We start from the raw sequence: 27009 nt of genomic DNA on the forward strand, positions 1-27009 counted from the left end.
ATATGGGAGCTATATCTAAGTCTTGACCGATTTTCACGAAATTTAACACACATCATTCTTGACTTTATTCAGTACGCTATGCCGAATTTCGTGCAAATCGAAAGATATATAGGGAAAGTGGTACACCATTTACCTTAAATCGGACGAAAATATATATGGGAGCTATATCCAAATCTGAACCGATTTTCAGGAAACTTAACACACATAACTTTAGACCTAATTCATTACGCTGTACAAAATTTCGTGCAAATCGAAAGTTATATAGGGACCGTTTACATAAAATCGGACGAAAATATATATGGGAGCTATATCTAAATCTGAACCGATTTTTCCCCAATTTCAATAGGGTTCGTCCTTGGACCAAATAAGTGACTTGTGCCAAATTTCAATTTGTTTACAATTTAACATCTACAGACGGACAGACGGACGGACATGCATAAATCGACTCAGAAAGTGATTCTATGCATTTTCTCATAAGGAACCATGGGTCTATCTCGTTTCCTTTTGCCTGTTACCAACATATGCACAAAGACATAATACCCTGTACCACAGTGTGGTGAAGGGTATAAATATATACTTTCTAAGGTCTCCGACAAATATTGGGCATTAATATGCCCATTCATAAGTGCCGCACACGATTAAGATATATAGCATTTTAATTTTTAATTATATATGTCGATTCTTATTTGTATGCCAATTTTATAATGTACACGTGTGCGGTATATACATTAATATCCCTTCCATTAGAAATGAGAAGCCATTGAAATTGTAAAGGGAGTAAAGCCCCACAGGCATTGGAATACGCTTTGTTACGACGAAAAAGCTGTCGTTCAATAAAGCAACAGCAGATTTCCGCTGAGGGCATTGAGGATTGGATTTCACAGGGCGTCGACCAGACCAGAGATTTGTTGAGGTGGCATACCGTCATATATTTTAGAAAGGAAGTATCTTTTTTATCCAGTGCCTTCCTTCATTTCAAATTTGTAAGATCTTTCTTTGATGAAATTTCCTAAAATAAGGTCAAGTTAATTTATTTGTGCGAAAGGAATTGGGAAACCTTAGCTTAAGAAAATATCGGAAGATATTGATGACCAACTCCCTGGGTGTTTGGGTGCATACGGAGACTTAAAACTCCATAAAGCCAATTTTATGTAAAAAACGAAATTGAATATTTTAGAAAAAAAAAATGCGTGATTAATTTTCAAAAAAAAATCTAGCACATTCTAAAAATGCAAGCATACAAAAAATAAATACAAAAATAATCTCAATTATTTTTTTATAAATAAAACATATTTTCTAACTACTTAAATTACTTAAAACTATCGAAATTAAATAAATAAACCCCATTATAAACGGAAAAATGGAAATAAAAAAATAAATTATTTAAAAAAAATCCATGAAACCAAATACCCCGGCATCAACTCTGTAGTTTTTCATCATCATTATTAGCTTACATGGGATAGTCTTCGGTTCGTATACACATCGATGCTGTGAAACGTTCACATTTTTTTGGCGGTGGAACACCACTACCCTGCTGAGTTCGTGTACGTACTTTGGCCGGTACACGTTTACCTTTGGCCATGGCGGGTCGCATTAACTTATTTGCCGATAGGCGATAACGTGGCCCAGCAATTAATTCTTCGGGTGTGGGTAACAACTCATCTTGAGGTTCTCCATTATTAGGTGTGTTATCTCTTTCTTCGGGTTCATCTTCATTTAGCAGAATTTCTGAACCGTTTAGACTGGCAAAGGCTAAATCTTCAACTTGCTGATAGGTTTCTAAAGATGAATCTTCAGCAACCGCGGTTTCTTCTTCTTCATCTTTTTGTGGCGGGATGGTGGTAAGGGGAGCTAAGGTGGTTTCTTTGGGTGTGGCAAATGCTGTGGTATTTAATTTTAAAGTACGACCACCTAAACCCCGCTGTAAATCGGCTTCATTTATAGAAGCTGGTACTGATCGCACCAATTTGTGTACAAATGCCTCATTTTCTGTAGCTCTTCTGGTACGTCTCAAAGGGGCAGGTGTTGTGGTACTTGTTGTGGGAGTTTCTACATTTTCATCAGTCAATGTTGGAATGTTTCCCTTAATTAATTCCAAAGTGGGTACATCTTTTTGTAATTCGTGATTGATTTTCAATGGATCATCAACAACAACATCCTCAGCTATAATCTCAACATTATCAATGGCTGGTTTTTCCTCTTCGATTTTCGTTGTCTCGGCTGCATCAATTTTTTCTATTTTGGTTGCTGTATCATTATTATTTTTCTCCTCCTTCACAACTAGCAATTCTTTGTTGATTTCCATGGGATCTAAAAATTGTTCTGGCATGTCATCCATAAAATCTTCCATATCATCTTCTTCCTCCTTAGATGATGCATCAGCTGTATATGGCAAAGTACCAATACCCTCATTATTTTCTTCCTCAGCCAATTCCTTGGAAGTTAAATCCAATTTTCTTCTATCTGCCGAAGATTTGGATTTACCAAAATTAGCCAAATCCTGAATGCTGTAATCGAATTCAATATATTTCTTGGCGGAATTTTTCACCAAATTGGCAATATCATAGACCACGGGTAGGATTAAACTCTTGTCATCACCAAACATCATTCGAACCTAAGGAGAAAGAAATAATTATTGATGTGGCCTTTTTTTACAAATCCACTCAAAACACACTCACCTGATCCAATCTCAATTCATGACCCTTTTTGGCACTAAACTGAGCCGTTATCAATGCCGATAATGCCAATTTTTGTTGTTTCGACAGAACTCTCAAAATCGGCATAACTTCAATGAATTTTTGTCGTACAACTTTATTGGTTAATGCCTTCGACAAAGCGGTTCTTAACATTTTCTCACGCCAGTCGTAACGTTGCATTTGATCGCCATCATCTTCTTCCAGAAAATCGATATCATCATCAAATGTTATGGAATTTTCTTTGGTAGCTGTTGTGGCTTTATTCAACAATTCCTGGCTGTTGTTATTTTCATAGTTCCAATCAATTTCCTTGAGATCACCAAAATCAAAATCCATTAAATCCTCATCGGAGGCACTGACCAAATAGAGCACACAATAAAGTATTGCCCAAAAGAGGCAACGTAACGATTGACCCATTTTCATGATGACTGAAAGTAAATGGAAACAGAGAGTTTTTTTAATATTAAAATGTCCAGTAAGGAAAGTAGTAAAGTAGGACGGGGCCGACTATATGATACCACTATGGGTATATTAAACCGCTGATGATATTTATCTAAATGTGAATCGACCTAGATCTATCCATTAACAATGGGACAAAAGTATGTAAATCGACTTCAAACAAATAGACATAGATCATCCGTTGGACTATGCCTGTACTTCTAGAAAACGCAACAATTCTATGCTCAATTTGTACGTTGTGCAAAATTTTATGTCAATCTGACTAACATGAGGAGTTTGATGCCCAATTTACTTAAAATCGGGCGAAAATATATATGGAAGCTATATCCAAATATGAAGCGATTTCAACGAAACTTGTCACAGGTTAAGTTAATATGTTTTGTTCCTACCAGCCTATTGGATCCTTGTTGCGTCAATTACTTAAAATCAATCTATAATAAAAGGGAGCTATATCTAAATCTCAACCGATTCTCACGAAACTTGGCACCCATCATTCTGGACTAAATTTACATTAAATCGGACGAAAATATATATGGGAGCTATATCTAAATCTAGACCGATTTTCTCGAAACTTGGATTATCAGTACGAAACTTGCACCATTTACATCAAACAGAAACTATATATTGGAGCTCGATTCAAACGTTATGCCAAATTTCGTGGAAATCAAAATATATATAGCGACTTTGGTGCACCATTTACATGAAATCGGACGAAACTATATATGGGAGCTATATCTAAATCTGGACCGATTTTTACGAAACTTGGCAGATATCATTCTAGACCTAAATGATTAGGATGTACCAAATTTCGTGCAATTCGAAAGATATATAGGGACCGTTTACATTAAATCGGTTAAATATATATATATATGAGAGCTATATCTAAATCTGAACCAATTTTTCCCAATTTCAATAGGGTTCGTCCTTGGGCCGAAAAAGTGACCTATGCCAAATTTCATCCAATTCGGATCATAAATGCTGTACTTTGTTTACAATTTAACATGCACAGACAGGCAGACAGACAGACGGACGGACAGATGGACGGACATGCATAAATCGACTTAGAAAGTGATTCTATGCATATTCTCAAAAGGAACCATGTGTCTATCTCGTTTCCTTTTGCCTGTTACAAATGATCGCCTGTTTCTTCGACAAAGACTGTGACGATTTTTGTTTATCCCCGCACATCATAGTTCCCTTACCTGACCAATAAAGACATTAAATATTATATTATGACAAGTAGGCGATGTCGTTTACAAGCTATTACCGTTGAGCATTTAAAACATTTGTGACGACGACAAACGAACATCCCATAAATATTTATGGTGGAGTCATTTAAACGCATAAACAAGACACTTATGTTTTACTACCAGACTTACCACAAAATGAAGCAATTGGCATGTGACTTGCCACATGCAGTGAATGGAGACTTAACAAATATTTATAAACTTCAAAATGAAATCAATCATAAAACATACTTATGAGTATAATGTGGTACAGTGGTTTCGAAATATATTATGAATTTATTTTGAAGATTATCAGAATACAATATAAACAAGTGAAAAACGTTAAGTTCGGCCGGACCGAATTTTGGATACTCTCCACCATAAATATACTGACAGGTACTAGACATGAAAATTTAGGGAACATACCAAAAAGTGGACATATACCGATATTTTTACAAACCGATTATGTAAACCATAATACAAATTTTTAATGGATAATTACGCCCTCAGCCTTATGGCTAATAAGGGTGCATACACTTTGACAAGGACCAAATCCGTTTCAAAAAATTTTGATTTCATTCAAACTTTGCCCATCTTATTATTTCTTCCAAACTTGGTTCAAGTTCGAAGATGGCGAATGTCGGTCCACTCCTTCTGGAATCTACCACACAGGGGCTAGGCCTAAATGTGGGCTATAGCTCATATATAGTTCATTATCGAAACTTACGTTCTAGTTATATATCTCAATATCCTCTGCAGGTGAAATGATTACAACAGAGTCTTAGAACCAAAACGCGGAACAAATCAGATAACTATTTTAATATAAAAAAGGGGTTTATATGGGGACTACCCCAAAAAGGGGCGAATATTAATAATTTTTGGTAGGGAGATTTGTTTACCATATACGACTACAAAATACCAAATTGCAGCAAATTCGTTTGAAAAACGCGCTCAAGAACCCCAAAATACCGAAAATTATATGGGGGCTATCCGAAAAAAAGGACCTATATTCATAATTTTTTGTGTAGAGATTTGGGACCTATTAAGAACTCAAAATACTAAATTACAGCTAATTCGACGCAAAAATAGATTAAAATCCCCAAAATACTGAAAATTAAGAGGTACCATTATATGGGGGCTACCAGAAAGAGTGGACCTATATTTATAATTGTTTGTGGAGACACTCAGTACCCAATATAGCAAATTTCAGCGAATTCTGTTGAAAAACGCGCTCAAGAACCCCAAATTACTGAAAATTGGGGGGTACCCTTATATGGGAGCTATGCCTAAACGTGGACCGATATATCCCATCTTCGAACTTGACCTGCCTGCAGACAAAAGGCGACTCTATGAAAAATTTTGGCGATCTATCTTAATTCGTTTAGACGTTGGAGTGATTACAACAGACAGACGGACATATATCGTCATAGAATTTTACGCTGATCAAGAATATATATATAGTTTATAAGGTCGGAAATGATTATTTCGATGAGTTACAAACGGAAAAAAATGATTAATATACACTCCATACTATGGTGAAGGGTATAAAAATATAATATAAAGTACCGTCTTTCAGCACGGGTGAGCAGATTGAGGGAGATGTGTGCTTATTTTGGCAAATATTAAAAAAATCTACTTTAAAATAAATGTTCCTTCTCTGCTGGGATTCGTACCCGGTTTGTAGTCTGGCACACCATAAACTAAACTATGCCACCCACTTTTGCACACTTACATGAACAATTTCCAAGGCGACTTTCTTATTCCGCACTCAACGTATATTTTGCTCTTTATTTATTCATTGAATTTCAAAATAGATCCAAAAATATGGGATTGTACTGTATTTGTGGGAGTTATATTAAAACGTTGACCGGTAGTGATATTTTTGGTAGAAGACACCCCAAGAGAGTCAGAAAAATCAATTCGGTTGAAAAACGTGCACAAAAGTGGACGAATATTGATCATTTTTAGTATGAAGATTTTCTATCCAGTTAAATCCTAAATACCATAAGATAAAAATAATGCCTTAAATAAGGTTCGTTTTATATGGGTTCTGCATCTTTTAAATTTGTTCACAAGGATGTTTTATCCTCTGAAACTTTAAAAAATACCGAAAACGGGGTGGTACCATGGATTATATATAAAAACGACCGATATATTCCATTCAGAATACGAAACATCATTGGTACGTAATATAAGTATATATATTTTTTACCAAAAATATGTATAATTTATGGGTTTCCCGACGAATATTCTCTGGAGTTCTAAATGGAAAGTACATATTGTGTATATAAGATTATAGTTATTCTCAATTTCGCAATATAAATGACACAATTTTTAAAACTACTTGTACCACAGTGACTGACCAACAGTACACATATGTTTCTGTGTTTGAACACTTGTCACTTAACTACTGCTCTAACTAAACGCACATTTTATTTTTTGTTCTTATGATATTTTAGCTCCACTTGTTCGGCAGATGAAAACAGAGTTATAAAGAGATAACTAACGATGCTGATTAAGTTTATTTAACTCATCATGACGGTTCATTACAACCAAACGTTTAAATAACAAACGACTAAAAGGCATTTAAAAACATATTTAGCTAAAAGTCAAAAAAATAAAACTACAACAACAAATATTATTACCTTCGTCATCATCATTACCATATTAAATAATCGCTTAAATATCTGGAAGCTAAGACATGTGTTTATCGCGAAAGCATTACATTGTCGACCACATCATTGTTATAAGCGTGCTGTCAAAATTTAATGACTTTTACATTCCCACTTCTTGCGTGTGTGTATGTGTCTATTTTCACCTGCGTATGCTAGAATACTTTTGAACTATTGTGGGCTGGTGTTGGCGTTTTTTCTCTACTTTGTTTTCTTTATTTTTGTATCATTTTTTGTTTTGTAAAGCTCTTTAACGGTATTTAGTGTTATCTTATAACTGAAAAGATGCCGATTTCAATGTGATTTCTGACAATCACTTTCTTTCTTTCGGTTTTATCATCTCTCCCCCAAAGCGTTCATTCATATGTAAAATAGCGGAAATGATCGCGGCTAATTGTTTTTGAATAGCAATCTGTATTTTTCATTAGAAAGTTGGCCATTTGTAATGTTAAGTAGATGAATAAATGAAATTGAATTCCTTTTTTTTTTTCTTTAATTTACAATACGTCAATATCTGTGTTAATGGATCTAATGTAAATCAATTAAATAGGAAATAAATAAGTTATTATTATGCCCTCCACAATAAGGTGGCGTGTATATTAAATTTGATATTCCGTTTGTAAGACTTCAAAATATTTACTCTGTAAATTCTAAAATTCCATGTCTGTAAATTCTAAATAGACATATCCGTCGGTCTGTGGAAATCACGTTAGGTTCGCAATATATAAATTTTGCACACACGTTGCTACTACTCCTAGTCCAGTTTTTGTAAATAATTGAAATAATTTGAAATTTTTAGGCTTCTCATTTGGTATCAAATCTTCCAACCAAAAAGTATCAATATCGATCCAAGTTTTGGTATAAATTCCATATAACAGTACCTTCCCATATTCGGTATTTTGAAGAATGTAGCCACACTTTCACATTAAAATGTCTGTACCTTGGCATTACGGGTGCTTGGAGGATGAATAATTATTTTGTAGAATAAACTTGCATACAAAGATAACGCCCCATATTCGAAAGTTTTAAAGACACATTCCCACCAATGTAACTGTAATTTGGCATTGCGAGGTTTTGGGGGCTTACATAGATATATGCAAGATAGTATAAATGTAGGTCAATGTTTTGACATAACTCCCATATAAAAATATTGTCTGTATTTTAAAGATTTTAGCCGCATTATGTCATTGGTGTAAATTGACATTCCTGGTTCTTGGAGGACAAATAAGTCTAAATGTAGACATATAGAAAGAGTCCCAATCCATGTTCAGTACTTTTTAGATTTTAGTAGCATTTTTTCACCGAAGTGGCTGTAATTTGGCATTCCGGGTGTCATGTTTTGAAATAACTCCCTTATAAAGAAATACTGACCGGTATATTGATAGGTTTAGCAGTATTTTCCCACCAATTTTGCATTCCGGAGGATGAAAACTAGTAAGGAAAGATCAAAAGTAGGACGTATCGGGTCGACTATACGATACGCTTCACCACTTTGGTGCACCATTTAAATAAAATCGGATGAAAATATATATGAGCAATATCTAAATCTGAACCGATTTCAACAAAAGATCACAGATCGCAGTCAAACCTACTTCCTACTACTTCAGTACGCTGTGAAAAATGTTGTCTCAATCAAACAAATATTGGGAGATTGGAGATTAAAAATATGGGTGGAAATATATATAAGAGCTACATCTAAATCTGAACAGATTTGAATATAACTTCACAGATGTCAACTAAATTCAGAACTAAATTCAGTACGCTGTGCAAAATTTTGTTTAACTCGGACAAATATTGGGAGTTTGGTGCACCATTTATATATTCCTCATTATATATATATATATATTCCTCATTTCGAACACATTCAAATATTGGGAATAGGATTTCTGAAAATCCTTTCATTTTTGGTTGTTGTTGTTGCAGTTTATATGAATTGTATATTTCCTTTTAAGTTTCCTCCAGTTCTGTCTCCAGATTTAGAAATGCATCTACCTCCACTGGCTGTAACCACAGATCTTCCGTTCAGCGCTGCGGCTACTGCAGCTGTATGAATGCCATTCAGACCTGCTCGATAGGCAACTTGATCTAGAGGCTCCCTTTTGTATCGTAGGACCTTTACTCTAGATCATGCAGATCCTTCCTGACACGCCTGGGTGGGGGAGTCCTGTCCACCCTATGATGGTTGGGATGATCGTCCCTGAAACACCCGAGCAGGTACTGCAACGAAAGCATATTGCTATGCTGACGTACGGAAAGGATCTTCGTCTCCTCATGAAGATGGTCCACTGGTGTCATGAGGAGGCACCCTGTCACTGTCCTCAGGGCGGCATTCTGACAGGTCTGAATATTTCTCCATTGCGTATCACTGGAACCGCATAGCTAGCCACAGACCGACCTATCGATTTGTAGAGGTCAACAAGGTTTCCTTATCTGCGCCCCAAGTGCTGCCGGCAAGCGACTTGAGGACCTTGTTTCTACTTTTCAGCTTATCGCAGAATGTGACCCCGAGTATTTTGGGGTAGTTGGTGGTCGAAATTGTATGCCCCTCGACCTGCACATTCAACGGCATTCTCATCTCCGCAGTCCATGTGGTGAATAGTGTGGCTGACGACTTCGAGGTGGATATTTTCATATTCCTCGATTTGAAGAATGCTGCTAAATAAATGAGATAGGCGTTCAACCTCACATAGAACCACGGTCCGGGGTTTTGTTCGATCCCGACACGGACCAAAAGAATCCGGAGCAAGCATTCCGGGATATGTTGCTCCCAAAACAGAAAAACAATACAAACATATATAACTGGGTTGGCAGCCAGCGGCTGTTGTTAGATTTCATTTAGATTTCATTTATGAAATATTTCACAGAAAGCAACGACACACTTTCTAATCAAAAGTCTTAGATTTTCCCCTTTGAAGTCATACAACTGAATTTAATTGAGCAAAATATACTCTGCGATTAATTAAGTTTTGTAGAGTTTATCAACCACGTTTTTTAATTGCAATTTAGAAAATTTGTACTCTTCATTTGATTTAATCAATCAGACAAAATTTTTTTAGAGACTTAATTGTTAACACGTCAAGAGTAAATCTCAAGCATTTAATTAAATCCCTTAAGATTGATTTGTTGGCATTAACTTGACGTCTCTTTAACTTCTACAGAAGCAATAACACATCATTCAGCTCTTTAGGATTGATTAGCACTTGGATGTTAATACAAAAAACATACAATCTCCAAGTATCTTTAGGTTGTTAGGAAAGGCGATGAGAAACACACTAAAAAACAACTTAATCGATACGAGTTATTTTTCTGTAAAATGCCAAAAGACCACTTTCTTCATTACTGGCGAAAATAAAACTAAATGCTAGACAAGTATTTAAAATGTTCAAAACAGACAGAAAAAAAATTGAAGTTACATGAAAACATAACAAGGAATTTAAGTGAATTGAGAAAAGAAAAACAACGCAATCCAAAAAACTGTAAAGGCAGAATAAAGAAAATTCCCACACAACCTTTTGTGTGGTTGTATGATTGTTACTTACTCTTCCATCGCCGCCATGTCAAGTGAAAAATATCGAATAAAATTTTAGGATGTGCCAGCCAGCATCATGGCCATGACCATCATCCTCGTGCAGCATCAATGAACTCTAAGACAAATGTAATCAAAAATACAGGTGTGCATCATAAATTAACGCCAGACCACAAAGGCATGACGTTTAGCTGAAAAGGATGTTAGCCGTTATATCAGCAGTATTGCGCCTCCACACTACATACTACCTAGACATAGCAAGCTCCAGAGGTAATCTCTACTCCAAGAGTAATATTGGCAAATGGAATTTGACTTTAAAACATTTTGTTTTCTTCTTATAACATAAATAAAATTTGATCATATCAACAGCGGTAATGACGATCATCGTAGGTAGTTGTGTCATTGTAGAAAAAGGCCTTCCATTGTGTTTGGTTTGTCGTTGCGATACCATCTTCTTCTTCCATTGAACATCTCAAAGGATAGCCTGTCAGCCACCAGGGTAGCTTCAAAAGGTTAACCAATTTCTTTGTTAGTTTTTGGTGTGGGACCAGTGATGGCATATTGTACAGTGATACATTCACCCCAAATATATGATGTTATAAAAATGCATACTATATGCGGAATTACGCTATGAAAATTCTTTTTTGACTTTTGGTGGGCGCCAGGACTCAATCTATTACAATGTGCAAAGTTTAGATGACAGGGTTTTTTCAATAGAAAAAAATTTGAAAAAATTCATGATCCTCACAGAGCAATTTTTTCTACAGAAGAAATCATACGACCCAGTCTATTTTTTTATAGAAATAAAATTATGAACCGTACCGGTCAATTTTTCTTATAAAAAAAAATTCATGAGCCCAACAGGTCTACTTTTTTTGGCTAAATAAAATTCTTTAGCCCTATAAAAAATCGTGAGCAACACAGCACTATTTTTTATATCGAAAACCATTCGTGAGCCCTTCAGGGCTATTTTTCTCCATAAAAAAATCGTGAGCCCTGCAGGTCTATTTTTTTTTCTATAGAAAAAATTTCACACAAGGCTATTTTTCTCCATAGAAATAATTCGTGAGCCCCAAAGGGATATTTTTCTCCATAGAAAAAAATTCGTGAGCCCCAAAGGGCTATTTTTTTCTATAGAAAAAAATTCGTGATCCCCAAAGGACTATTTTTTTCTATAGAAAAAAATTCGTGAGCCCCAAAGGGCTATTTTTTTCTATAGAAAAAAATTCGTGAGCCTCAAAGGGCTATTTTTTCTATAGAAACAAATTCGTGAGCCCCAAAGGGCTATTTTTTTCTATAGAAAAAAATTCGTGAGCCCCAAAGGGCTATTTTTTTCTATAGAAAAAAATTCGTGAGCCCCAAAGGCTACTTTTTTCTATAGAAAAAAATTCGTAGGGCTACTTTTTTCTATAGAAAAAAATTCGTGAGTCCCAAAGGGCTATTTTTTTCTATAGAAAAAAATTCGTGAGTCCCAAAGGGCTATTTTTTCTATAGAAAAAAATTCGTGAGTCCCAAAGGGCTATTTTTTTCTATAGAAAAAAATTCGTGAGTCCCAAAGGGCTATTTTTTTCTATAGAAAAAAATTCGTGAGCCCCAAAGGGCTATTTTTTTCTATAGAAAAAAATTCGTGAGCCCCAAAGGGCTATTTTTTTCTATAGAAAAAAATTCGTGAGCCCCAAAGGGCTATTTTTTCTATAGAAAAAAATTCGTGAGCCCCAAAGGGCTACTTTTTTCTATAGAAAAAAATTCGTGAGCCCCAAAGGGCTACTTTTTTCTATAGAAAAAAATTCGTGAGCCCAAAAGGGCTACTTTTTTCTATAGAAAAAAATTCGTGAGCCCCAAAGGGCTACTTTTTTTCTATAGAAAAAAATTCGTGAGCCCCAAAGGGCTACTTTTTTTCTATAGAAAAAAATTCGTGAGCCCCAAAGTGCTACTTTTTTCTATAGAAAAAAATTCGTGAGCCCAAAAGGGCTACTTTTTTCTATAGAAAAAAATTCGTGAGCCCCAAAGGGCTACTTTTTTCTATAGAAAAAAATTCGTGAGCCCCAAAGGGCTACTTTTTTCTATAGAAAAAAATTCGTGAGCCCCAAAGGGCTACTTTTTTCTATAGAAAAAAAATCGTGAGCCCCAAAGGGCTACTTTTTTCTATAGAAAAAAATTCGTGAGCCCCAAAGGGCTACTTTTTTCTATAGAAAAAAATTCGTGAGCCCCAAAGGGCTATTTTTTTCTATAGGAAAAAATACGTGAGCCCCACGGGGCTATTTTTTTCTATAGGAAAAAATACGTGAGCCCCACGGGGCTATTTTTTCCTATAGGAAAAAATACGTGAGCCCCACGGGGCTATTTTTTCCTATAGGAAAAAATACGTGAGCCCCACGGGGCTATTTTTTCCTATAGGAAAAAATACGTGAGCCCCACGGGGCTATTTTTTTTATAGGAAAAAATACGTGAGCCCCACGGCGCTATTTTTTTCTATAGAAAAAAAATCGTGAGCCCCTCAGGGCTATTTTTTCTATAGAAAAAAAATCGTGAGCCCCACGGGGCTATTTTTTTCTATAGAAAAAAAATCGTGAGCACCACAGGGCTATTTTTTTCTATAGGAAAAAAATCGTGAGCCCCAAAGGGCTACTTTTTTGTATACGAAAAAATCGTGAGCCCCACAGGGCTATATTTTTCTATAGGAAAAAAATCGTGAGTCCCACAGGTCTATTTTTTCTATAGGAAAAAATAGTGAGCCCCACAAGGCTATTTTTTTCTATAGAAAAAAATAGTGAGCCTCACAAGGATATATTTTTCTATAGAAATTCGTGAACCCCACAGTCAATTTTTTTTATAGAAAAAAATCGTGAGCCCCAAAGGTCTATTTTTTTTTTGTAGAAAAAACTAAAAATAAAAAAAAAATATATATATATATATATATATATATTATAGAAAGGAATTCATGAGTCCCAAAAACCAAGTTTCAAACCACTGTGCCCGTATAAAGGTGGGACTTCAGCATCGATTCGCAAGTTCATAAGGCCACGGTAGCGTAAAGGCTGATACCCGTGGAAAAGGAAGCATACACTGGAGACCCAGCCAAACAAAAAAAAAAAAAAAAGTCAACAAAGAAACAAAGAAACAAAGAAACAAATATTGTCTCACGAATTTCAATGTTAAGCATGGGCAGGATTTATTCATTCACTGAATTAACTTTTGGCAGTCAGTGCTGCAGCTCATCCTCCATATTCACCATATTCATTGTTAGAGATTCCCAACTTCGTCGCGCACCGTTTCAATGTCATGCATTAATTTCACTTTTGTTTTCGTAGGTCACGTTTTGAAATATCATTTGCGATTAACAGTCAATGAAGAGGCAACCGATGGTCATTTGTGTATGTGTGGTGGTTGTTGTTGTTGGTGGTGGTATAATCCGTTTGGTATGTTGTATGCTGCATTGCGGTGGTGCAATTTTAAATGCAACATACTGCAGATGTTGTGTAGCATCCATGTCAAATGATCAATGGCAGCCTTTTTGCATGGCCAAGGAATTCACTTTCCTTGAAATAGAAAAGCCATTGACATTAAAGCTCGCGCTAAACAGCTGCTGCCGCTGCTCAATGCAAGGCATTAGGAAAAATGTCTCTTCTTCGGTTGGCAATTTTTGTCATTTTTATAAATTTGCGAATAAAAACCCCTGATGTGACAATTCGACAAACAAATATGGCCAAAAAGCTTGTTTTGGTTGAGACGACAACATCATTGTTGCAACGAAAAATGCAATTTACAACTATCACCAAATATTATTATTATTTTTATTATTTGGTAAGTATTTTTCAAAATAACGTAAGATATGGTGGGTCAGCTGTCGCATGCAACCATTTTGACAGTGACAAATGAAATTATGCTGTGCATGGAACTTGTTGTTGCTGGAGGTGAATGTTGCATTATATGAAAGTTGGATATCTTTCCTTATTTGAAAACAAGTCCATTCGATTTTTTGGTTCTAAGTTTAAATTGTAAAATAAAAATAGCATATGTCATATGTTTCAATTTTAATATCAATCTAATCGTGATAATCCTTTCCCCATCAATGTACAGATTTCATTTATAGAAAGGGTTGTGAGATGCTGTGGAACATCTGTTGAAGTTCGGCATTGTTTTTAAGAATCATATGCACAATTATGACACCAATTTGACAGGTGTTTTTAAACAATGACAAATAATGACCATATTTATAATAAACAATGCAACTTGGTCGTAATATTGTTTATGAAAACTTGTTAGAAAGTATCATTCTTACCCGACAGAGATGCATCTTCAGAGTACCCCAAAAATTAATAATTACTTATAGTCTTCTTCTTCGTACGAAGAAGACTGATAGTCTTATAGTTCAAAGTTGATAAACTTTATGGTGGTGGTATCACATGACCTGAGCAAATAGAAAAAAAATTCCAAAGTAGATTGTATTTTAAAAATTCGTATAATATTATGGTATGCTATGCAAATCAATTACTCCCTTCGATACTTTTGATGGTACGCAAGACGTAGACTAGAACCAACTGAGGAACTTGAAAACTACAGTTTCGAAGTATTGAACGATTTTATATACTTAAAAACTGATAACATCAGCTTTGAAGTCCGGAAAAGGACAGTGTTGGCCAACAGATGCAACTATAGCCTGAGTAAACAATTAAATAAATCTAATGAGTCTAAACTCCCCAGACGAAACTCACACTGTCCAGGATGTTGATACTACCCGTGCTGTTGCATGAATCTGAAACATGAGTTCTTGAGCAAGCAGATGAGGAAGATCTACGTCGACTTAGTCAGACGTATCTAGCTGCAGCGACTGCTTTGGCTTAGGCCATTTTGTGAGAATTGATGAATATGGCCCAGCTCAAAAGGCATATAAAAGTGAACCAGCAGATGGTTCACGCAAAAGGCGAAGGCCACGAATCCGATGGAAAGATCAAGTGGAAGACAACATTTCGGAACAGGGTCTTTCAATTTGCATGAGCTGCGCACAAGACCGACGAGCCTGGAAATCTTTTTATACGTCTGGTATAGAGTATTATGTCTTTGCGCATATGTTTGTAACAGGCAACAGGAAATGAGATAGACACATGGTTCCTTCTAAGAATATGTATACAATCACTTTCTTAGTCGATTAATGCATGTCCGTCCGTCCGTCTGTCTGTCCATGTTAAATTGTAAACAAAGTACATGACGCATTTATGATCCGCATTGGATGCAATTTTGCATTAGATATAGCTCCCATATATATTTTCGTCCGATTAAATATAAATGGTTCACCAAAGTCCCTATATATATCGACATGCACGAAATTTGGCATATCGTACTGAATTAGGTCTAGAATGATGTGTGCTAAGTTCCGTGAAAATTGGTTCAAATTTATACATAGCTCCCATATATATTTTCGTCCGATTTAATGTAAATGGTGCACCAAAGTCCCTATATATCTTTCGATTTGTACAAAATTTAGCACAGCGTAATGATTTAGGTCTAGAATGATGTGTGTCAAGTTTCCTGAAAATCGGTTCAGATTTGGGTATAGCTCCCATATATATTTTCGTCCGATTTAAGGTAAATGGTGTACCAAAGTCCCTATATAACTTTCGATTTCCACGAAATTTAGCACAGCGTACTGAATTAGGTCTAGAATGATGTGTGTCAAGTTTCCTGAAAATCGGTTCAGATTTGGGTATAGCTTCCATATATATTTTCGTCCGATTTAAGGTAAATGGTGTACCAAAGTCCCTATATAACTTTCGATTTCCACGAAATTTAGCACAGCGTACTGAATTAGGCCTAGAATGATGTGTGTCAAGTTTCCTGAAAATCGGTTCAGATTTGGATATAGCTCCCATATATATTTTCGTCCGATTTATGGTAAATGGTGTACCAAAGTCCCTATATAACTTTTGATTTGCACGAAATTTGGCATATCGTACTGAACTAAGTCTAGAATGATGTGTGCTAAGTTCCGTGAAAATTGGTTCAAATGTAGACACATATGTATTTTCTTCCGATTTTATGTAAATTCTGCTCTAAAGACCCAAAGTTTGTCCGATTGGCACACAATTGTAAACAATGTAAAGTTAATATAAATTAATCTCTGCCAAGTTTCGTTTAAATCGGTTCAGATTTAGATATAGCTCCCATATATATATATATATATATTCGTCTGATTTTTGGTAAATGATGCACCAAACTCCTAATGTTTGAATCAAATTGAGATTAGGATGACGTTATTGCACTTGATGCTGGTGCAGACATAGCTTCCATACATATTTCGAACCGGTGTCTGATTGAGATTAAATTTCGAACAGTGGGATATGCCGAATTGCGTGGATCAAGAGTGCTATAAATCGATTTACATAAATTTGTCCCATTGTAAGCAAACGACTATAAATCTGCCCGAAATGAAATTTAGCATAGGTTGCACAATCTAATCTAACACATGGATTGATGTTAGACGGTTAATTTATAGATAAAGGTCACATATTTATATTCGTTCAATTTTTAGGGTACATATGTAAAATATACTCAAAGTGGTTAAGGGTATCATATAGTCGCCCCAGCCCGACTACTGGTTTAAGCTCGGCTTATGGAACAAACATTCTGTCACAAGCCTGCTAAGTAAGTAAAGTACCAGAACGTATACGCCGATATATTTCAATACCAAACATCTTAGATATAGTTTTTAAGATTGAGAGAACTATCGTGATCTTGACAGACAGACGGACATGCATAAATCGACTTGGAATTTTATTGTGATTACGAAAATTTCGGTGTGTTGCACACGGAAAGATAAATTATTATGTACACTCTACCTTATAGTGGAGGCATAAAAATACCAGAAATTTTCAGGGTAACCTGCATTATTGACACAGTGGTATTGTGCATTTCTTAAACAGTTTTCCCGCAAAACATTCTTATTCGCCATGATGTGAAATGAATAACCTTAAACAATATACTGAACTTCAACTGACGTTGCTCAAAATGTGTTTGAATTTCTGTTCGTCATTGGTAAAAGTGTCAAATGAAAACTTTCACAAAACACAGTTTAGCCAACAAATGTGATGGAAACTAAGAGTTAAGCCAGAGATTATCTATAGGGATGGTCAAGTTAAATCGAATACGAGTACTTGTATATATAATTGCCACAGGTGTCAGATGTTTCAACAAGTTTTATTGGATATCTGAAAAGTGAATCTTTAATACAACACCCATTACTGTGGGTTTTGACTGTGGGTACTGACCGACGAAATATTTTCCGCCAATTAGTTTGGTAAGGTGCCTTCTTAAACATTTTGATTGCTGGCAAATAACAATTAACTTGTAATGATTTTTTTTTTAATTTTCAAAGTTATGTGAACTATCGTTTTTTTATAGCGGAAGGTAGCCACCATAATCATTTTACTTGGAGGGTAAAATCGTCACTGTCAATTTCTTACTTGACGGACATCATGCGATCGATGTTGATGAATTCTTTTGCATGTTATTTGCATACTAATTAAATCGCTAATATGCTTCCGCCTCAAAATAGCAAAATAAAAGAAGAAAAGAAAATAAGAAAAGCAAGCAAAATGAAATAGAAGCCACAACAAAGGAAACAAACAAAAACCGTAAATAAATAAAAATAACAGCACAAAAAATAACTTTTGTGAGGAAATATTTTCATAGAAATCGAAACAGTTTCAATAATGTGGATCTGTTTCTGTTAACTGCACAATCAAATCAGGCTTATAGGAGCTTTTAAGTTTTTTTCTTTTTCATTTTTAGATTTGTTTTTATTGGGTTACTCGGTTAGTTTGCTGTTATACCGGTACGTTTCTTATTTCATAGCTGCTCTTGATAGCAATGTCTTTGTCATGTACTCACTCACTCGTACATATGTCGAATGAATGCTCTACGAAATGTGGCATTATGTTCCTTGTTTTTGTGTGTTACACTAAAGCAATGAGTTAACCAACCATGCAACTAAATGTTGATCTTCTTTTGGTGATATCTACAAACTTGCCGCTGGAATTTTTTCTTAACTTAATTTCGTTTTAGTTCTGCGCCAGATGTCTCTAGCCTTGCACATTTATTGCATGTCCCCAATTTAAGTGTTTTTGTTATAAATTTATGTTTTTTTATTGTATGATGTTTAGTTTTTATCAATGTGCTTAATCAAATGTTTTAGTTCATAAGTATTTAAAAAAATAATTACTTAATATGTGAGTTTTTATTTGAAACCATGAAATAACAAGCAATTAGAAAGCACATACGATCCAGAACATCCTCCAACTAGTGAAATAAGAGTAAAACACAATTTCATTTACTACAACATACATAAGAAACATAAAATCATGTATACACGGTTTACTGTATATATTTCTGGCCTAACAATAAAACGGTTCCAACTTCGACATGATTTTCAGGTGCAGAAATCAGGTGTCAAATCACATATTCCGTTTCGATTGAGACTCCTCCAGAACATAAGTTTTGACGCTTTAGAAACATCCCCTGGCGACGAAAATCGTTGACTATGTAAAAAGTGAAAAAGCGTTAAGTTCGGCCGGGTCGAACTTTGCATACCCTCCACCATAGATATACTAACAGGTACTTGATATGTCCATTTTTTGGTATGTTTCATATATTAATTACCAAAAAATGGACATATACCGACATTTCTACAATCCGATTATGTAAACAATAATTTGTAATAGAAATTATACCCTCAGCCTTATGGCTAATTGGTGTGTATACACTTTCACACGGTGAAAATGTGCCTCATCGAAATATTGGTTCTAGACCCCATGTTTCTTGGGACCAAATCCTTTTCAGAAAAATTTGATTTCATCCCATCTTATTATGTCTTCCAAACTTAGTTCAAGTACGAATTTGGGGAATATGGGCTAAGCCTAAATGCGGGCTATAGTTCACATATAGTTCATTATCGAACCGTACGTTCTAGTTCTTTATCTCAATATCCTTCGCAGGTGATATGATTACAACAGAGTGTTAGAACCAAACCCAAACCGCGGAAAAATCAGATAATTATATTAATATAAAAATGGTGTTATATGGGGACTACGCCTAAAAGGGGTAGACTATAAATAATTTTTGGTAGGGAGATTTGTTTCCATATATGCCCAAATTTCAGTGATTTCGGTTGAAAAACGCGCTCAAGATCCTCCAAATGCCGAAATTTGGGGGTACCTTTATATGGGGGCTACCAGAAAAAAATTTATTTATATTTATAATTTTTAGTGGAGATATTTGGTACTCAATAAGAATCCAATATACCAAATTTCAGCGAATTCGATTGAAAAATGCGCTCAAGAACCCCAAAATACCAAAAATTGGAGGTACCCTTATATGGGGAGCTACCATAAAAAATGAAACTATATTTATAATTTTTTGTGGAGTGATTTGGAACCTATTTAGAACTCAAAGAACTAAATTACAGCCAATTCTGTGTAAAATTGCGACCAAAAATTCGACCAAAACCCCCAAAATACTGAAAATTATGAGGTACCGTTATATGGGGGCTACCAGAAAAAATGGGCCTATATTTATAATTTTTTGTGGCGACATTTAGTACCCAATAAGAACCCAATGTACCAAATTTCAGCGAATTCGGTTGAAAAACGCGTTCAAGAACCCCAAAATACCGAAAATTTGGGGGTACCCTTATATGGGAGCTATGCCTAAACGTGGACCGATATATCCCATCTTCGAACTTGACCTGCCTGCAGACAAAAGACAACCCTAGCCAAAATTTCAGCACCCTATCTAAATTCCTTCGGAATATAGCGTGATTACAACAGACGGACAGACGGACGGGTATGGCTAGATCGTCTTAGAATTTTACAGTGATCAAGAAAATATATATACTTTATGGGGTCGGAAATGAATATTTCGGTAAGTTACAAACGGAATGACAAAATAGTGTACACTCTATACTATGGTGGAGGGTATAAAAATTGGAATCTAGGGAGGATTGTGAAAATCGACCACTAGATTTTTTTTTTTTTTTTGTAAATAGAGAGCAGGTTTTCTATGAGAGAGGCATTATGAAGTTGGAACAAATCATATAACAGAAATCGGAAATTCCGAAGCATATTAAATAAAGACCTATATTTAATATACAAATAATAGATTTCTCTTTCCCCAACATAATATATAAGAAAAACTGTCGGATTCGTCTGAAATGTTTAATATATCTAATAATGCTAAACGCGTTAATAAGTTTTTTACACAGTATAGAGATTGAGATAGCTTTATTTTTGAAACGGATTTTCAGATAATAATCCCGATTTGGTACTGTTTTTTATGAACCGAATTAACATATATCGATATTATTTAAAAACTAGAAATATTATTGCTCTAGAATCAATTTGTTGTATAATTTTTACAACTTCGAACGATAAAAGGTTCACTTGTATTAGCACCGGATCTAGTTGAAAATTTTAAATTATGGTTCATGTTATGACACAGCCCTATTTTATTTTATGTATTTTAAAACTTCTACACGAATTATCCAAACAAATTCTTAAAGGACAGAACACCTCCTAACCTCCTTAACTAATGGGTCTATAAGGCAATAAGCCACGCTCCCCTTATATGGGGAGCTACCATAAAAAATGAAACTATATTTATAATTTTTTGTGGAGTGATTTGGAACCTATTTAGAACTCAAAGAACTAAATTACAGCCAATTCTGTGTAAAATTGCGACCAAAAATTCGACCAAAACCCCCAAAATACTGAAAATTATGAGGTACCGTTATATGGGGGCTACCAGAAAAAATGGGCCTATATTTATAATTTTTTGTGGCGACATTTAGTACCCAATAAGAACCCAATGTACCAAATTTCAGCGAATTCGGTTGAAAAACGCGTTCAAGAACCCCAAAATACCGAAAATTTGGGGGTACCCTTATATGGGAGCTATGCCTAAACGTGGACCGATATATCCCATCTTCGAACTTGACCTGCCTGCAGACAAAAGACAACCCTAGCCAAAATTTCAGCACCCTATCTAAATTCCTTCGGAATATAGCGTGATTACAACAGACGGACAGACGGACGGGTATGGCTAGATCGTCTTAGAATTTTACAGTGATCAAGAAAATATATATACTTTATGGGGTCGGAAATGAATATTTCGGTAAGTTACAAACGGAATGACAAAATAGTGTACCCTCTATACTATGGTGGAGGGTATAAAAATTGGAATCTAGGGAGGATTGTGAAAATCGACCACTAGATTTTTTTTTTTTTTTTTTTGTAAATAGAGAGCAGGTTTTCTATGAGAGAGGCATTATGAAGTTGGAACAAATCATATAACAGAAATCGGAAATTCCGAAGCATATTAAATAAAGACCTATATTTAATATAAAAATAATAGATTTCTCTTTCCCCAACATAATATATAAGAAAAACTGTCGGATTCGTCTGAAATGTTTAATATATCTAATAATGCTAAACGCGTTAATAAGTTTTTTACACAGTATAGAGATTGAGATAGCTTTATTTTTGAAACGGATTTTCAGATAATAATCCCGATTTGGTACTGTTTTTTATGAACCGAATTAACATATATCGATATTATTTAAAAACTAGAAATATTATTGCTCTAGAATCAATTTGTTGTATAATTTTTACAACTTCGAACGATAAAAGGTTCACTTGTATTAGCACCGGATCTAGTTGAAAATTTTAAATTATGGTTCATGTTATGACACAGCCCTATTTTATTTTATGTATTTTAAAACTTCTACACGAATTATCCAAACAAATTCTTAAAGGACAGAACACCTCCTAACCGCCTTAACTAATGGGTCTATAAGGCAATAAGCCACGCATCTTTTACAATTATATAGATTTCCTAACATGTTTTATAGTTATATATGGGGAAAACTCTACCATACGCATGTTTACATATACATAACACAAATTAAAGTTTGAGCATCATATTAACTTACTTACACCCATCAATAACATCTATCCGCATAAACACGTTTCATAGCGTTTTTCGCTAAGATGATATGTAGCAAAAAGCAACATTCAACTATTTAATACAAAATTTAATTGGATACTTGTTATAAACTTGATCATGTTAGAACCAGAATGTGTTAAGTGAAATCCATTTTCATTTTTCCAATAATGTTGAAACTGGTTAAACTTAAATTGAAATTAGAGAAAATTAGAAACTATAGCATTTCACTTTCAAGCGTATTGGAAAAGTAAAACCATTAATGAAAAAAATAATTTAAAATTTGAGAGGAACTCTTGTCGTAGCTTAATGCTGACACAATAAATCGGTAATATCTTCAAGACTTGTTAAGATTTTCACTTGGAATTTTAAAGGTTCAAATTAAGTAGAAACACAACATTGAATTTTTTGGAACCAACAATGGAAGTCCCTTAAAGAACGATGCAAATTCTCCTCCAAAACTTCATTTTTTGGGGATAGTATGGGATGGGAAGTATATTCCTCGCCAAATTTCATCGCAAAATTTCCACAAACAACTTTTCGAATAATATGGATTGCAATATACATTGGTCAGTAAGGGAACCGACCCTCTAGAACTTCATTCTAAGAGTCACAATAGAATTTTTCGACGAACAATAACTATTTGAGATGAGATGAGAAATCCTGAGATGAGAAATCCTCGGGGTCACGAAATGTCTTTTTGAAGATTTGATAACTATTGAAGTTCTTAACAATAAAGCAGCAGTTGCCGATGGATTATCAGCCGACCTATTCAAGACATGTGGTCACGAGCACCAGCTAATTAAGCTAATTAATACAATTTGGCTGGAGGAATGCACGCCCAATGATTAGAACCTCAGCATACTGTGTCCCGTGCACAAAAAAGGCGACAAGATGATAAAATAAGTCTCCTTCCCATTGCATATCATAGTCAATGGTCAATGACATTATTGGACCATACCAATGTTTCTTCAGGCCTGGCAAATTGACCAGATTTTCACTCTGTGTCATGCAAATGTGAACAAAAATGACACTCTGTACACCAAACAGCATATGTTAGTCGTCTACAGTACGAAATCGACATAATGGGTCGAACATTGCCAGCGGAAACAGCCAAATTTGAACGAATTGAGAAGAAGTCAGCTATAGTTGGACTGACATTAAGGAACCCCCCTTCTCGATTTTTTTATTTTTAAGATTTTAAATGGGCTGTTAAGTGAATTCCAATGCTTGTTAAGGTTTGTAACTTTGCATATATATATATATATATATATTTGAAGATTAAAAAAGGAAGAAAAATAATTTACAAAAAACTTGTTGTTGTAGTTTTGTTGTTGTATTTGTGATCAAAGAAAAGTCCCAATTTTAATGTCGGGCATTATAACTCCTCACTAGAACATCGGAATCCGAAACGGAAAACGGTGCTAGAAAGAGTACATGTCTGGCTCTCGTATGAACGAGGATTATTGACATCGCACAATAATTAACCAAAATGGCGGAACTTTGAAAAAATGTGTTTGGAAAATCGTCTATTTCTGACCACAAACTAAGTTCAAAAATAAGGAAGATCTTCACCGATTGGCTTTATCCTAGTTCATACGATAGCTATACACTCACTGAGAAACGTCCCAAAATTTGAAATCGATTGGGTTATTAGTTTTTGAGTTATCTTGCCCGCCATTTGCAAAAACGCTGTTTGGAGAAAAACGCGTTTAAAGTTTGAGAAGCCCTCTTGCTGTCACTTGATGCTAATGCAATCAATCGGCTATATCTTCAAAAATTGTTGGGATTTTCTCTTGAAATTACATTTTTTTAAAACCGAGAATAGGTGGGGTCCCCTTAAATGGCGAGAAGATCAAGCTGATCGTATCAAAGCCTTGAAATCCTGAGGAGAATAGTGTTGGCCAATAGCCAACCTCTCGGTAGACCAAAATCACAGTACACAAAAAGGCGATATTACCTGTGCTGTTTATGGAGGTGAAACATGGGTACTTGCGCAGGCAGCCCTTGTAGTGTTTGGGAGAAAAAATTCTCCAGGAGATATATGGGCCGATCTGCGTCGACGATGAATATCGTCTTTGAATAAATCATCTATTCACGGCCATCGACATAGTCAGACGGATCGAGCTGCAGTGACTATGTTGGCTTGGTCATGTTGTGAGAATAGATGAGGATTTCTCCACCCAAAAGGCATACAAAAGCGAGCCAGCTGATGGTTGACGCAGAAGGGAAGGCCACGAAGTCGATGGAGAAATCAAGTAGAAGATTATATCTCGGAACATAGTCCTTCAAATTGGATGAGATCTGCACAAGACCGACGCGCCTGAAAATTTTCTTTAAGCTCGCCTTATGGAACAAGCGTTGTGGCACAAGCCAGCTAAGTAATGTAAGTAAGTCTATCTTAAAAAGAGTTATATTTGTAGAAGAACCCTAGAGTCTGTTTTAATAGTAGATATACATACAGAAGACCTCTAGAAGGTATTCTATATATTGTTCGTCTATTGAGATTTCACTTAATGCCGAACAAAATCCGAATCTAAAAACATTTCTCTATATTTGAATTTCCATGTGGTAATTGTCATATCCGTCCTCTGACATGAATAGAATTGACATAAGATTAAATGTACTGAACATATGCGCTATTACATGAAAATTTTGTCATTTTTCACAAACAAGTCTTGGTCCATTTGATCAGCTAAATGTTGACCCATCACTATCAAAACAGGCGTGGTTATTCATGTGGAACTGATTCCCTTTCCTGTATTGCTCGGGCCATAATTGCAGCATTTTTAACGACCAGAAAACGTAGGTCAGAGGCCACAACCATGCTTTGTGGGGCATAAAAAGCTGGGCAATACTGCAAGTATATCCTTAGAAGTAAATACGGCTGCATTTGTTTCTATTTTATAAACAAATGCACAAAGAAGTAATACATTGGGACGCAATTTGATACTGGATACAAAATTATGCAAGGAATGGTCAATTAGTTAATTCGATTCTCATTCTTATAATGAATTCATCCCAGTTGGTATTACTGATTTCACATCAATACTCCGAAATACATCAATAAAATACAATTTTGAAAAAAAATTGTAACTTCTATTGAAACATCTCGTATTCTGCAAATATTTACAATGAAATGAATGGAATTTTAATAAATTTCTAGGTTTAATCACTCAGCATACACTCAATAACATGAATTGTCCTTTTATTAAAGCACAATTGTATTACATGACCTATACTTGGCAAACAAACAGAAAAATATTGTCAGAAAACAAAAGACTTAAGCAACAAACGTCATGCGTTTACCTTAACGAAAGTAAAAAGAGGCTAACAACCTAAAATACCCGCAACTTGCAAAATCAAACATACACACGCACGCACTCACAATAATATGCACGTTGTGTTTTGTTTTTCTATTTATAATTTTTGTCACAATACTTGGCGTTAACGGTTTACATTGGCATAAAGAATGATTGTGTCTGAATACCAACCTCAATGTAAAAAAAAGAGGTGACCTGATTAAAAAGAAAAGAGAATTTTCTACTTTTATGTATAAATAAATGAATAAACCCACACACATTAATTCAATTCAATACGCCAATCGAGTCATACATTGTTATCAACGCCGTTTTATTATTAAATATTTATGTGCGTGTATAAGTGTGTGAGCGAACGTGTCTCGGAATGTTTGGCTTGTTTCACCATTGACACTTGGAAATCACTTTAAAATATTCATACATATATCGTATATTTAGTTTGTTGTTTTTGTTGTCTTCTTCATTTCTTTTATAGAAAGTTACCTTAGTTTTGTTGCTGCCACTGCCACTTTTGCTTCTGCTTCTTGTTGTTTGTTGGTGTTTTTGTTTTGTCAGTCTTCTGGTTTTTTTGGCCTGTCTGCCAGTTCTGTCCACTATCGACTGTGTGTATTAATCCAATAGCACTTGTGTGCTCAGAGATTCTTATGAATTTCTGTATTGATCCAAAATCTAGAGTTTCGATTTTTTTTATTTGTGGCTTTCTTTAAAATATTTTCACTTTTAACTTCTCAATTTGAATATTTTTATGACATTTGTATTTCGTTAGCATTTATGCGTGTATCTACTTTTTCTTAATGATTTGCATTAATGGTTTAATTTTCATCACAAAATTCATATTATTTTCTCTCTGGATGGATGAAGTGTATTTTTATTATATTTATTTCATATGTTTGTGTGTATTTTATTACTTCACTTGGTCGGTTGATGGTAAATACAAAAAACCTATAATTAATGAAATGCTTTTCGATTTAAGAGTTTCGTTTTCTTCGGCTAGTTTTCTTAAATTTTCTATTTTTTCGTATTTATTGTTTTCTTCTTGTTTTCTTAATGCTATTTATTGCTGTTTTCACGTTGTCTTATTAAACATTTATGGTTAAAAAATTTTCTTTTTTGTTTCCT

At 34.9% G+C, this 27009-nt stretch overlaps 1 protein-coding gene across 1 annotated transcript; it reads right to left on the reverse strand.

Annotated features, from left to right (window-relative positions):
• Nucleotides 1–1450: 1450 nt before the first annotated feature.
• Nucleotides 1451–26393, reverse strand: LOC133325724 (neurotrophin 1-like). Its single transcript, XM_061534447.1, has 3 exons — nt 26374–26393; nt 2679–3124; nt 1451–2614 (listed from the first exon to the last, which is right to left on the reverse strand). The coding sequence occupies exons 2-3, from the start codon at nt 3117–3119 to the stop codon at nt 1451–1453; spliced, it is 1605 nt and encodes a 534-aa protein (XP_061390431.1). The 5' UTR covers nt 3120–3124; nt 26374–26393.
• Nucleotides 26394–27009: the final 616 nt, after the last annotated feature.

This window comes from Musca vetustissima, unplaced genomic scaffold, assembly GCF_032173495.1.
Source record: "Musca vetustissima isolate MV318-11 ecotype Yass unplaced genomic scaffold, APGP_CSIRO_Mvet_v1 utg3185, whole genome shotgun sequence".
Lineage (NCBI taxonomy): Eukaryota > Metazoa > Arthropoda > Insecta > Diptera > Muscidae > Musca > Musca vetustissima.

Bases quoted from the DNA above. Each gene is read 5' to 3' on its own strand.
- LOC133325724 (XM_061534447.1), bottom strand. From the start codon at position 3,119: ATGAAAATGGGTCAATCGTTACGTTGCCTCTTTTGGGCAATACTTTAT. The intron at 2,615-2,678 runs GTGAGTGTGTTT...CTTTCTCCTTAG, and splicing joins ATGAATTGAGATTGGATCAG to GTTCGAATGATGTTTGGTGA.